The 15,340-nt window shown below is 42.8% G+C and overlaps 1 protein-coding gene across 1 annotated transcript in view; it reads right to left on the bottom strand.

Annotated features, from left to right (window-relative positions):
* Positions 1-15,340, bottom strand: part of ext1b (exostosin glycosyltransferase 1b) — a 131,699-nt gene that overhangs the window by 4,973 nt on the left and 111,386 nt on the right. Inside the window, exons 8-10 of the mRNA XM_006794331.3 lie at positions 4,411-4,500; positions 2,129-2,289; positions 1,273-1,444 (exon numbers count right to left, since the gene is read on the bottom strand). Of these exons, the coding sequence (XP_006794394.1) occupies positions 1,273-1,444; positions 2,129-2,289; positions 4,411-4,500 (423 nt within the window). The remainder of the gene's footprint in view (positions 1-1,272; positions 1,445-2,128; positions 2,290-4,410; positions 4,501-15,340) is intronic.

Raw genomic sequence — 15,340 nt, 5'->3', positions numbered from 1 at the left:
AGTAATGACGCACTTTTTGTCACCGGTATCCAGGCGGACTCCTGTATTTTTACATAAACCCTCCTGATAATAACAGGAAATAACAATAATACATAATAATACAATGGATTGCATTTATATAGCACTTTTCGAGCGCTTTACAATTCCACTATTCATTCACTCTCACATTCACACACTGGTGGAGGCAGCTACAGTTGTAGCTACAGCTGCCCTGTATCTGCCCTGACTGACAGAAGCGAGGCTGCCATATCACGCCATCGGCCCCTCTGGCCATCAGTAGGTGGTAGGTGAAGTGTCTTGCCCAAGGACACAACGACTAAGACAGACAGAGCTGGGGATCAAACCGGCAACCTTACAAGATGAGCTTCCCACCCAAATTTTTTGATTGACCGCTAAAAGAATAAAAAGCTAACTGGGGTAGCCATGGCTCAGGAAGTAGCGTGGTCGGCCACCAGTCGGAAGGTTGGCGGGTCAGATCCTCATTTGCTGGGGTTTGAATATGTGAAGGTTAAGTATCTGTCCATAACTGACTAAATACTCCAATACTGAAACTCTTATGTTAAACTAGTTTCAATCCACTTTTCAGTCAGCGTATTCGGACCACGATCATTAACAAGCAGGGATTTTAGACGTACACTAAACAAAAAGAAGCTCTTTGACTCAATCATGGTCAAACTTTCGTTGTAGTAACAAGAGAAAGCCATCACTGAACGATGACTGATGTCAGCTTCTCTCAATAAATCGTCAGCTCCGTCATATTTGACAGGCCGGAGCCCGATGAGAAAGCGTGACGCAAGGCTTCGGGACCGACACGACTCCTTTCTGTGCTTTTGTCTGTGTGCCGTTATGACTTGCCCTGTTTTTTTTTTCTTTGTTTTTTTCCGTGGCCCATACCAGAGGATTTTTAAAGAGAATAATTCATGCTGTTCATAAAGCAGCACGGCTTCGCTCCAGCTGAAAGGCCATGACACACTCATGAAGGGAAGAAAACAACACTGGCTTCAGCATGAATCACGGCTCATGAAAAGAAGGACAAATTCAAAGAGGTCCGTATAATAAGGCTGCTCTGTATCCAGCATTGTAAATTGTTACGGGCTCAGTCACATCCAGTAATGAGATGCAAACCAGTTTTCTCGACCGGCCGTTATCCTCTTCTTTTCCCCCAATGCTAATAAGCTCTCCAAGTGCAACAAAGAGATGGATCTAAGCATTATAAGTATTCATACTTCCACATGCGGTGTGGTGTAGTGGTCACAGCTGCTGCCCTCTTACCTGTCCCATCATGGTCTCCTTGTACTGTTTCTTCTGTGTGACCTTGATGGGCGGCAGCTTGGTGACAGCAGAGACCAGGAAGTTCATCAGGATGTCCTCACAGTTGGCTAACTGGTCCACCATGCTCTTCAGGCTGGTGGGCAAGTAGTTGGTGTACAGGAAGTGATAATACCTGAGAGGACAGGAAGAAGAGTATTTAGAGGCTCCCAGATTGAAACCAGTGGCACTTAAATCCTTAATAGTCTTAATTCTACTGAAGCTCTTATTTTAAAAGTAATGCTTTAAAAACTTCTAAATAAACAGTGTTAGAGCTTCAAAGGTTTAAAGCCGGTTGTGCTGACAGCTTAAATTAAATATAAAAAGTGAATATTTCACATTAAAGGCCGCACCATCGCTGTTGAAGCTCTTGGATGGATTGAACGAGTGACTTATTGAAAGTGATTAAGCGTTCGGCTGCGGTGATTGGCTGACTTAAGCTTAATGGACTGCTCCCATCACAGCTGAGTGAAGCCATATTGAAGCTGACAGGACTGTAGTCGAACTAAACGCGGGAACTATCGAGGGCTGCGCGGCAGACAAATTGACATTTTTTGGGGATAAAACATACTCCGTGTCAAAACACTGGTTTCCCGAGGCTGCGCCACACTGAACATCACATCTACTTTCATAATCTACAGATCACCGCATCAAAGCGCCGCATCAAAAGAAAGACAACCGAACACTGGAGAGCAGAGCAGAGCAACACCGAGCCTCGTGTAACGGAAGGAGAACGGAGCGAGAGTGAGGAGAATCAAAGGACATGGAGGTAAACAGCTGCTTGAGAAGGAAGCGTTTAGTTTAACAGACTGAAGTGCACCTGTGATAGATGGCAGCCCCAGTCAGGACCATCGAATAGTCGTTGGTCCATTTGGAGGTGTAGCCCCAGCGCTCCTTGTTGCTGTCCCAGAAGTGGCTGCGGGCGGGGTATCCGACAATTCGCTCTGGAAAACTCTGCCAGACAGTGAAGGCAAAGTCCACCTAGACAGAGATTAAAAAAAAAAATCAGAACATTAATCATTTCTAATAAGAAACTCTAATTTAGTACCCTCTGGACACCTTTGTGGCAAAAATACATATTTTTTTCTTCTTTTTAATCAACTTCAGCTGATCAAAATGAAAAGCTACTGTTCAGCACTTTTCATATACAATAACCCCTACTATGGAGAAACTGTGCAAAAATAAGCACGACAGCCTGGTACTGTAAAAGGTGCTTTTGCTTTGGTATTTTTTGGGGAGGGAAGGATAAATAAGGGGGAATTTTCACAGCTCAGCAGTTTTCCAGCTACTCGGGATGCACCGATCCAATGTCTGGATCAGATTGCGATCCAGTCCCAAGAGTCAATCTCTTCAGTCTTGTTCTTTGTTGTTCTACATCTTCTAGATCATTAGTGGAGTAAAGCAAATCCAGCATGGACGCCAAGGGGGTCGACGTCAAGGTCACACCAAATCAGTAAAAACTTTATGGATCTTGACCTCAATTGTTAGCGCCCAAGGTCAAAGTTGACCCTAAATCTTTTAACTTATGTTGGTCCAGTTTCTTGTTATTTACCAATAAATAGCAAATCAGTCAATTTGTATTCTTGGATATCAACAAAACAATATTTAAATGGCGTCGGAACGGTCCTCTATCAGTAAAAAAGGTTGGATAAGTGCATCCCTAATATTCACACCATTATAAACCCCTGTTGGAATGAGCTGTGTTAAATATTTTCTTACAAAAGCCAAATAAAGTGAAGTTGTTGTTTTCATTAATCAAAGGTGTAAAAAAATGTATCTATTTACAGTGTGTTGTGTGAGGGAAAAAAAAGATAAAGAGGAAATGAAAGAGACTACAATGAAACCCAACAAAGGAACAACACGTTCAAAACACACTCGAGTGAAAATACAACTGAGGCAAAACCTCATGAAACACAAAGCAGTCTTTCCTAAGCAGCTGCTTGTAGCAAACGACTGCAGCGACGATCAAAGCGCTCAATCAAATAATTAGACAAAAACATCAGAAAGGTCTCAGCGGCTCCTCGAACAGCCTGCTCTGCATTACACCGCACATCACTATACTACGCTGTGAGGCTGCTTATGTTGTTGAATATTAAAAAAGAAGAGAAAAAAATTTAAAACCCACCATAAAACAGTATCTATCTGCTCTTCCTGCCAAAATTTGTACATATGAAAAAGCCCTGAAGGAAAATAATGACTTTCTTCTGCTCCTGCCTGCAGTTCAAAATAAAAGAGATGGAAGCTGAACGATATTACAATCACAAGGAAAATATTTCACCGACTTTCATAATTCTGCCTACTTTCCGACTGAACCGGGAGTCATATTCAAAGGAGTGAGTATCATTGTTAAAGACAGCTCTCGTCGTCGCCATCTTCACTTAAGGTTGGAGAGAGTCGGATAAAAATGAGAAAACAAAGACGCCGGGGCCAGAAACTGCGCTTTGAATCATTTGTTTAAAAGAAGGAGTGGGTGGATGGGAGATTACCGGTTTTTAACCTTCATTTTTTTCCCCCTTTTCTCAAGTTTCCTGGCATCGACATTCCCTGAGCTCAGAAACTTTGAGAAGTGTTTGCTCTCGTGATCCAACCGTCTTCCTGGGAGTAACGCAGGTCGATTCAGTTGTCGGGGATGGATTTTCCCTTCTGTCTTGCCATCTTGATCTGCCACATAAACTCATTTCTTTCTGCTATGTTCTGGCTTCCCATGATGCCGCGCCAAAACGTATCCCCAGGAAAAGAAAAAAGAAAAAGAAAAACAGGAACAGCCCCGCCAGCATGTGGAACAGAAATGCCCATAACAGTGCTGCCGTCGATTAGGGGATAGGAGAGGTAGAGCCAAAAACAGGAGGTGGGCGATGGGAAGAAAAGGAGAGAGAAGGAAAAAGAGGCAGAAAAGCGCAAGGCCTCGGGAGTGAAAGTTAGACTTTAAAAGATTAAAGAACCAGGCCACAAATTTTGGGGACCAACTTGAAAGCAGCAGGGACAAACAGAAAGAAGCTAAAAGCTAAAAAAAGGAAATGCAATAAGGGAGTGTCGAACTTTACAACTCAAGTGGAGGAGACGGCGATACAAAGAAGAGTCGCTGTGTTTATTAGAGGATACCTCAGTGGTGGACAAAACTGTGTCTTCATCCAGGCTGAGGACAGCGTCGGTCACAATGATCTCGTAGGGCAAAAAGCGGCTGCTCATCACCTGCAGGGGGAGACACAGAGCACAGAAGGTTAAAAATCAGTGGACTGACATAAGCTGGGATCCCATCTTCAAACTACACTAATAGCAAATCTAGATCCGAGCACAGCGGGAAATAATAAAGTAAACCTCTGACATTTGTGCTTTTATTAAACAGCACTCGTGCAGATGAGAGTTTTAATCAAACTTGACTGAACAAGACGATTTCAATTTTGAGATAATGCATTTCAGGGAACTGTTGCACTTTAAAAACAAAATCATGTGAGCTGGTTTCTGCAGCTTTTTTGGCGCTGACGGTACGAGAAAACTTAAACACGGCATAACCGAGTTGTCTTTTTTTCCCTTGCCAGGCAAACTGCAGCTTTAGGGTCACCTCCCAGGATCAAAACTTTCATTTACAAACGGAGAACCACCGGCACAGTCTGTAAACCTGCCGTAACTGGTTTTCTTTGGCACTTTGGGGAAGCAATTTTCATAAACAATGAGATAATATCCCCCTTTTTACATCGGTATGACAACCCCCCTTTTATGTTGGTGTGTTACGGCGTTTAGCTGGAATTGTGTTTCCGTCTGCCTGATCAAAGCGAGTTCACTGTTCACTCTCCTTTTAGCTGTTTGTTAGATTTATATCAACTCCTGGCAGAAATGTGTCTCTCTTTAGCTCCTACATGCTCCGTTATTCACCGACTAACAGACAGACAATTTGCATTTGTGTCCGTTTTATCTCGCTGAAAATGGCTGCAGTGAGAGTGTCGAGACTGAATTAAAATTGTTAAATCAAGGCAAGAGTCTCCCCCAACCCCGAAAATTGAGCTGAAAGATGCTAAGGAGTGCTCAGTGGAGCTGAGAACAAAACATAAACGCAGAGCTTAAAACAAGAGACACATTTTAGAATAACAACTCCGTTTGCTCCTGAAGTCTACCACGTTCATGTTTAACAATTCCTCATAATTTCATGAGATTCAGAGCAGACAACAAACAGCTGCTTATTTACACACAGAGCGTACAGGTGGAGGTGTATTCCTGCCCACCCGATCAATACATGTTCCCTATTCATTCTCTGTTTAGCTGATTGTTAGATTACTCCCGGCAGATGCTGCTTTGTTGTTTCACCAGCTAGCTGCTTACTGACAGATAAAGCTGGCAGCTATTTGCTTGGTTTGTGCTACCAACCTCAGTAACAAGCATCAGACTAAAGTTGATGATTAGAGGTTTTGCTGTAGCAGAAAATGGCTTCAAAGTGAGACTGCACATGTTGACACTAAAGTAAAACGGTAAAATTGAGGCTAGTAACTCCAAAATCTGCTGAAAGTTGCTAAAAAGCTGAAAGTAGAGCTCATGAAAATCACATGCAAGTAGTTATTATTCTAAAAATAGCACTTATAGCTGCTGTATAGCTCAATCACAATACAGTAGCAACCTCCTTGGGACTAGAAAAACACCTAAATAAATAAATTGGTGCTTGCCTGATGATTGCTTTAAACTTTCTTGCTTTTGCAACTGGTTACCCAGTGTTTGTAACATCCTCTAGGCCTGGCTGACCACGTTTGATTGCAAGGCCACTGCACAGGTCACCTGGTGGGAAACTTGTCTGATGGCAAATAACTGCCAACACGTTGCACTCAAACAGAATCAGTCTGTGCAAACAGAATCTCTGTGCAATAGGGGACTGAACTAGTGGCCAACTGGTTGGATTCTGGTTATATTCTTACATGCAATTAAGGCTGCTGAGGGCTTATGTCCTGGAGTTAACTTGATATCCTGCAGCATCTACGTCACTATTTGTGGAGGAATTTCTGAAGTGCTGTTGCAAATCTCGTGGGTTCTGGCTGGAGTCTGAGGGGAATTAATAAATGTGAATTTCTTGCATGTAGATGGAAAAAGATTTGCAATTGCTGCCGATTTATCCCAGATATGGTAAATGGCCTGTATTTCTATAGCGCTTTTCTAGTCCCTAAGGACCCCAAAGTGCTTTACACAACCTGTCATCCACCCATTCACACACACATTCACACACTGGTGATGGCAAGCTACATTGTAGCCACAGCCACCCTGGGGCGCACTGACAGAGGCGAGGCTGCCGGACACTGGCGCCACCGGGCCCTCTGACCACCACCAGTAGGCAACAGGTGAAGTGTCATGCCCAAGGACACAACGACCGAGACTGTCCAAGCTGGGGCTCGAACCGGCAACTCCCAACTCTTGAGCCACGATCGCCCCACAATATATCACAGTTAAGTTAATCACCTAACTACCACAAACAGATTGCACTTAATTGCCAACTTTACCTCATTCAAATGCAAATGGACAGCAAACCAAGAGCAGACTTAGTCTGTCTTACTGCCATGTGATCATCATCATCAAGTCAGCAAGTGATCACATCTTTGAAGTCAACTATTTCCAGGGCAACAGTATCCCAAGTTTATCACAAACAGTCGCAATCATTTTGCTCGTGGTGCAACCTCCAGTCATTGTTTCCCCTCATGTACCTGGAGCACAGCAGACCAGCCCACCCGCTCCGAATCGCTACCCACAGCTCACTAGACCCCAGTGCTAAATGCAGAGTTTCACCTTGAGATAAATCTTGGAATAAAAATTCCTTTTTGCTCTCAATATCTGCCACATGCATTTTTAATGATCCCTCACAAATTCATGAGATTCAGAGGAGACAACAAGCCATGACATCAACAAATAGCGGTGCACAGCGAATGAGAGAAAAGCCAATATCCTACGCTTTACTGCAGGCTGCACCCTGTCGTTTGCTACAGAGATAGAGTGCTGATACTAGTTTCCATTACTGCTGCAGGGTCGACTCGCTCTTTTAAATCAATAGAAACACACAAATGTAGTCAGACACCTAGTGTGAGTCATGTGTCTTACATGTGGCCCAAATTTACTTTATCTCAGCCGCAGTTGAAAACACAATATGTATATTTAACAGTGGATGAAACCCAACTGTATAATGCATGACGGTCCTTGAATATTTACTGGAGGCAGAGAGAGTGTTCGTGGATGGGGTTTGGTGGGTGGATGGAAAGATCAACATCTTGAGGATATTTAGACTTGTTTGGTCTTTGGCTGCGATGAAAGGCATTCGGATGAGAAAACAGCGGTTTCTCAGTGACAAAGAGCGTGCGTGTCGTAATCTGGATGTGCGCTCGAACTCGAACCGCCTCCCACGCAATTAGAAAACTGCAGAGAAACGCACAGCTTTAATACGCGCGGACATATCGAGATACGCGTCCCATATATGTAAACACTCTCACGCACCGTTGTTTAGTTATTCAGCACGGCTCTGAAGGTCAGGCCTCTCTGAGGATTCTTGTTCTGTTAAAGCACCGCCTGCACAGAAAAGCCATTACATTTACATTTAAGAGTGGTCAAAGCTGACCTCGTTTCCCTGTAAACACCTGCCATTGTCCGCCTGCCCAGTGTCACTGCTGACCTCACTCTCAACAGGTCTTTATCACTTCTGCAGTTGAAGGACACCCAAGATATAAATAAAACAACCAAACCGCTCCCAAAGATTCTGGTTTTGCAGTCAAGCTGCAGAAAGCCTCTTATCTACTGTAGTGCTCCAGCTCCTGATAACTTTTATTGTACAAGCAGTGTGACCAAGCACTTTGTCCTGCAAACAAAAGGACAGACACGAGTACCTCAAACACTTAAATCAGAACTGATTTGCACAGCGTGCAGACTTCACTTGTCTGCCAGGTCCTTTAGATAACAGGAGGAAAGCACGTGACCGGTTTTACCGGATGACTCACGGGACTTTTTGAAAATCTTTAAATTCAGCTGATTATTAGGTGAAACACAAACGTTTTAATACAAGAAGGAAAACACTCGATCTCAAATTAAAAAGCCTAAAGGAGTATAAAATAAGATTTCAGTCATTTATGTGCAAATATATGTAAATTAAAAATTGTTTTACTATGTAAATGTTCATATTATTTAAATTAAGTCCAATATCTTTTTTAATTTTTAGCAGAATAAAAAAAAAGGTGAAGACCTAATATATGCTCTTTATTTGAATTTGTTTTAAATATATATTCTAAGACATGCAGGTGTGCTGTAATGAAAAGATTACAAGTCTGTGGTTGAACTCTTGGTGTCTTGACTTAAACGTTATGAGTTAATTTTTATGAGTGTAGAGAAAAATAATGTTAATGACCCCATTTTCAGGCTAAGAGGAATCTAAATTGTTAGCAAACTGCTCTAAAACCACAGACAGAGGCAGATGTAGCATCTGGTTATGACAGGTGGAATACCTTAAACCTGCTTATTATATGCAGACAGGAAAGCAGAGTGTGTGGGAAGGACATGCAGGAAATGCTCAGAGCCTGTTGCATACGGGCCGCCTGCTTAACCAGGTGAGCTACAGCAACGCCCTTCCTGGTGCGTTTAGGGTCTTTTGTCAGTCGTGGTCCCTTTTACAGTCAAAGACAATGAGCAGAGTTTCATCTGATGCACTTCTTTGGGATTCAGGAGTTGCTACCCTATGAGCTTGCAGGAAAATCAACCCCTTGCTAAATTTCATAACAATAAGACGAAACCAATGTTACCTTGAACCAGAAACAGCCCAGGAACCAAAGCACATCATCTGTCAAGCACGGTGGAGGTAGTGTTATGGCATAGATGTGTATGGCTGCCAGTGGAACTGGGCCACTTTATTGATAATGTGACTGCTGATAGAAGCAGCAGGATGAACTGAGCTATACTCTCTGCTCAGCTTCAGCCGAACACTGCAGAACTGAGCAGACAAGGCAAAGATATTCTTTGCTTTAAGTCATTTGACCTCAGAGCATGTTTTTCAGTTATTAAACACCAAACTGGAGGCAGAGAGACCCAAAACACGCAGCAACTGAAGGTGGCTGCAGTAGAGGGCTGGCAGAACATCTCATGGGAATAAACACAGCATTTGTGTTTATTCCTATGGGAATGCAAACGGAGATTCTTTAAATTCTTATAATGCTTCACATGTTGCTCACACAGCAAAATTCATCACGCTCCCGCTCACACGGTGGAGCCCGACAGCGATGGGAACGGCCTGTCGGCCAAGTGCCGCAGTGTTCCCATCTTCCCGAAAATACTCCAGCGGCGGCAACAAGAGCAGATGAAAATTTCAGCTGTCGCTCATATTCGAACGGGGTGGAAGAGCCGAGGTGCGTGAGTGACAGCGAAAGATGAAAAAACGCTGGAGAGAAAATGAGAAGAAAGATGAGAAGCGGTACCCTCCCTTTCATTTCATTGTCGTCATTACTGCCATGATGTCCTGCGGGCATAAAGCGAGAAACAAAACAACCTCGTCTCTCTGCCCCACCCACCCCCCCACCCACCACTTGTTTTCCCACCAGAAAGACACATATAGGATACCAGCAAAGAGGCAGAGGAGAAAGACCAGGGATAGGAGACAGGAGGTGAGGAAGTGACAGTGAGACAAGCAGCAAATACTGAAAGAGACGAAAAGAGACAAAGAGAGGATGAGAAGCTGATGTTTCCAGGCCCCAGATGGTTTGTAATGTTAGAAGTGAGACATATTAGCCTGGGGCTTCCTGCTTCTCTCCAGGAATGTGAGCTCTTGCAGCAGGAATCTGCCTGCAGCACTTCACCTCCTCTCTAAAGGACAGCAGCAGAGGAGAGAGACGTCGGGAACGTCGGAAGGGAGGACCACCAGTGCATGTAAACCATATCAAGTGGGGATCCTCACACGGCTTAAACCAACAGTCACAAACCAGATTTTGTTGGCCGCCGTGAGACGACGACAGAGGGAGGAAAAGACAGGATGTGGTTGAAGGATAAAATCTGTATTATTCGGTGTTTTTTTCCGCGCTGTCGACAAATCCCTCAAACAAACCAAAACCAACAATGCAACCACATGTCTGTGGTACTAAGAGCCAAGCTTTCAAATGAAGGTATACACCCTAAAAAAAAAATACAATACCAAATCCATAATTTAATATTATTAAAGGAAAAAAGCAATTTCCTGAAACAGCTGGGCACTGGACTTGTTTGGAACGGTTCGGAACGGCTCGCGTTAATAACTATTCAAGGCTCTGGTGGGTATTTGCAGCAGCAGGAGTGCGCGGTGTGTGGGATTATCGCAGCGGCCGTGTTCACTTTAATGCCAAAACATGCCATCCAGTGCATTAGTGTGATTCACTGACGTGTTTATATAATGCCACCGATAGAAGAATAAATACAAAGCTGAAGAAGGATCAACTCATTTGTTTTATTTTTCTTGGACTTAACTTTTAACTACCGACACTGCATGAGGAGGCGGCGCTGGGCGAAGCGCTAAGAAAGGGTGAAAAAAAGAAACGTAGTCCTTGTTTTCCTGGGTGTTACGCTTAGTTTGTGGAGCACCTATCCACAGTTTTCATTAAACTGCAATGGAAACTGCACACTGTGCATCCTGTAATTTTCTTCTTCGGGGCTTCAGACTTTAAATTATCTTCACCTTATCAAGTGCTGACCCACGGGCCCTCACATGTAAACAGAAAAAGCTGCCAGTAAGCAAAATTTTCTCTCTTTCCCTTTTCTTCAGATGGAAAAGCATTTCCAGTGAGTTTTGGTAAGCTGATTTGTTCAGCTTTAGGAGGCTTGTGCTTGTCTTGCATGGAGTTTAACAGGAGTTTAATTGCCCACAACAGAATAAGAAGTGGAAAGTTACAACAGTTTGCTTGGACTCATTTAATAGAGAAATACTGCAGACTCGACAGCCACTCTATTAGGTACAACTGCTCATTTTGTGCAATCACATGGCAGGAAATTAATTCTCTTGGACATGTAGGTGAGGTCAAGGTGAGCATCAGAATGGGGAAAACGTGATTTAATTGACTCTGAATGTGGCACAGTTGTTGGCACTGTTTGGGCTGGTCTGTTTTGGAAACTGCTCATCCACTGGGATTATCCCACAAAAGCATCTCTGGCGCTAAAAAGAAAAGAAATTTCCACTAATCTGCAGGAAACGCCTTGTTGATGTCAGAGGTCAGAGGAAAATGGCCAGACTGCTTCAAGCTGATAAGAAGAAAACTCAAATAATCACTCACTACAGCCAAGGTATGTAGAAGAGCATCTCTGAAAACGCAACATGTTGAACCTTCATGTCAGGAAAAACAGGAACCTAAGGCCACAGTTCACACGGGGTCACCAAAACTGCACAACAGAAGATTTGAACAATGTTTCCCGGTCTGATGAGTCTCCGTTTCTACGGCAACCTCAAATAGTGAGATCAGAATTAGACGCAGATAACATTAAAGCCTGGATCCATCCTGGTTATGTAATGGTGTGGGATTTTCTTGGTACATTTTTCACTGTTTGGTCTCTGCCCATCCTTTGTGTACTATCTTCAGATAGCTGCTTTCAGCAGGATAACTCACCATGTCACAAAGCTCAAAATGACCTCAAACTGGTTTCTTAACCACATCAATCAGTTCAATGCACTCAAATAAGCTCCAAGCCCAGATCAAAGTCTAATAGATGTGGTGCAAGAGGAGATTCGCATCGTTTACGTGCAACAAATGTCTGAGGAATGTTTGCGGCACCGGCAGGAATTGGGGCAAAAGAAGGTCCACGTTATTAGGCTGTACTTAATAAAGTGGTTCATTTTTTGAGGGAAAAATTGGATCTGCTAAAACTGCTTTATTTTAAAGATTTCTTTTCTGCAGAAAAACAACATGCCACAATTCATCCTCGCATACGCAAAGAAGTGAGAAGACGTAAAAACCACAAAAGGAAGCGAATTTGGCGATTCTTCCAACCACGACTCATGACGTCAATATTTCTACACTCCTGGTAACATCCAGGACAACAAGCGAGAAAAGAAGGTGGGAGAAAGAGATGCAGAAATAGACCGAAGCAAAAACAAGATAAAAGAAAGAGTAATGATAAAAACAGCGGATGTGTGAGTGAGGGAAGGAATGGAGCAGAGATGGGATAAGGGGGGGGGGGAAAAGTGGCAGGGAAAAGGCGAGAGGGATGACAAACGCTCTCTCACTCGCTCGCGCTCTGTGGGGTGGAGGAACACAGCTTGGCTCGCCACGGTAAACACATAAAACGCCACAACCACAACAAACCACAGGCTGCCTGGCGCACGCACATAAACACACACAACAGCAGTGCGCTAAGCCCGTCCTGCTCGCTTTTCACAAGCAACACAGCTACCCGCAGAGGCTTCCCACTGTGATTGACAGCTTGGGAGAAACCACTCAGAGCCACGGGGAGAGGTAAACCATAAACCCAGCCTACCGCCGAGTGACTGACACTGATGTGAAAGCCACTTTCCCTGATTGGCAGTTGAAGTTAAGTCCTCGGAGGAAGAAGGGGAAAGGAGGGCTCTGGATGAGTCTGATGTCCAGGAATACAGCCGAGCAACAGATCCCGCTTACCTTAACCCTCTCAAAAAACACCTCAAAGACGCTCTTTGAAAAAGGAACACTTCAAATGTCAAACTGCGTGTCCGCATTTGACCTTTGACTCGTACAATAAGAGGTCAGAGGGAGGTTAAGGTAAACATAGCAATGCTTTTCACGGGACAGTACCTTCAGCATAAAAGCCTAATGCGGATGTCATAATAAATGCCACCGAGGCATGCTCTGGGTCTCGCTGGAGGGTTTACTTAAAAACCAGGAAAAACATGCATTTTATGACACCGCCAGTCATAACAGAGGGAAAAATATCTAAGCTGACATGCTGAGAAAATTGACGCCCACTCGAAAACATAGCTTTTATGCACATTACCCATCGTCGAAAGCTTTTTCTTACCGTCTGTGTGGAAACATTTTCGAAGAGAAGATTTCAGAATTAAACAAATTTGTCACTTCTGATGGCGTGTCAATTTAAGGGAACTGAGCTGTTGATTTATTTAACCGATTAAATAGAATCTTTTATATTTTATTTAGGCGATTATTCTTCTTTCAAGAAAAATATCAGAGGCAAGAGTTTGTTTCTTTTCATGGTTTCATATAAGTGTTTTTACAGGCAGTTACAGGCAGTTCACCATCTCTATACCTCAATCTATCACAAAAACACCATTTTCAGTTTCAGTCATATACTGTATATAAATGATGGACACATCCAATGAGAACTCCTGAGGAGGATGTTGATCTCACTGAGAAATCGAGGACACTGCCTTCTAGTTATTTTCTTGAAATTTTGACTTATTAACTTGAAGTTTTGAGAGAAGTAACTCGAAGTTTCGAGCTAGTGCTGCCAATCAGCAATCTACGTGAATAACGTCTCTTTCTTGTTACCCAGAAGGTTATGGCGCAAAGGGATGTGCACTCAAAACCAGATCATGAGGTGCCAATGTATAGCAACAAATTGACGCTTTCGAGACTACGTTTGCTGATAGTAACGCCATGTTATTCAGCTAACAGCACAAGGATTTCCTCATTTGTGAAGCCACATTGAAATTACTCAGCAATCTGTGCATTCATAACTGACTGTAATACTGGTAGCTTAGCTGTAGCATTTGTAGCTGAGGGCTTCAGCTTCTGGGTAACAAGGAAATGACGTCATTCACATAGATTCCTGATTGGCAGCGCTAACTCGAAATTTTGAGTTAATAGATTGAATTTTCGAGTTAATAAGTCAAAATTTTGAGAAAATAACTCGAAATTTTGAGTTATGGATCTTTTTTTGTGTGGCAGAAACGGGCTTCCATACATTTCTGATGAGGCTTCAGTGAACTGTAGCTGGATCGAATGAAGGGCCAGATGCATCTCTTGGGTCCTGCGTCAGGTCTTTTATAGTTTCTTCTTCTTTTGTTCTCCATTTGTGCACTTTCCTCAAATCTTTTAAGGACACCCTGCATGCAGTGCAGAGATATGCCAAGTTTTTGGCTAATATCTCTTTGGGAATCACATCAGTGGTGCAAAAATGGAACGATTTATGCCTGTCAAAACGGCGCGTGTTATTTTTCAATGGTATAACTAAAGAAACTGGACAAATAACATGTTATTGTGACAGGTTACAAGTAACAAAGTGGCTAAAGATACAATTTAAGACACGCTCTTTGCTAGGTTGCCTGTCATGTGTGGACACAACGCTGGTTTATCCATTGTGCTAAGTGCCGTGTTTATGCTTGACTGGTTAATGTTAATGCTCACCAAACAAAGAAAATGGTCAGGTGCAGAGACTGGACTGAAAAAGCAGCAAATGTTCAAAGAAAGACTAGAGGACTATTGGTCAAGAGCACTTTTAAAAATTACAATCACTAAAAACCAGAGATTAATAACCCAAACTCATCAGGGAAATGTTTACTGAGATCATATATAATCATATATAAAATGAGTGGTTGAGCATATCCTCATACATTTGTATCCAATCTGATTTAAAGCTGCAACCAGAGGTGTTGCCCTCTGTTGGCTGCTAAAAAGAATACAGATTTACAGACTCAGGCTCCATCTTTTATAAATAGCCTATATTTACAGTCCTAAAAAGTTTTAAATGGATAAACGATGAAGAAAAGTAAATGCTCTAAGTGCATTTATGTTGCAGATTATGGCTCAATTGTTACTCTGCAATGATTTTGTCACTTTCTTTAGCTAATTGGATATTTGGTTCCGATCAAAGTAGAGCTACTCTGCCTGTGCACTTAGCCATTATTACCACCTTATCATTCCAATACACAATATGCATTAGCCTTTCAGGCCTTCTGTTTTCAGTGTATATTATTCTCATTACTGAGCTTTAATTAAAACCACACAAACTGTCCTCTAATGGAATCATTGCGACACAAATCGAAACTCATTAACTCCCCGAAACTGAATACTGACCGAATAACATGTCTGAAGATTCAGTAGCTTTACAGAGAATATATGTGTAAGACGAGCTAGGTAAT

This window comes from Neolamprologus brichardi, chromosome 22 (genome assembly GCF_056152115.1).
Source record: "Neolamprologus brichardi isolate AB-2024 chromosome 22, ASM5615211v1, whole genome shotgun sequence".
NCBI classification, from domain to species: domain Eukaryota; kingdom Metazoa; phylum Chordata; class Actinopteri; order Cichliformes; family Cichlidae; genus Neolamprologus; species Neolamprologus brichardi.
This window is presented reverse-complemented; position numbering and strand designations above follow the sequence as displayed.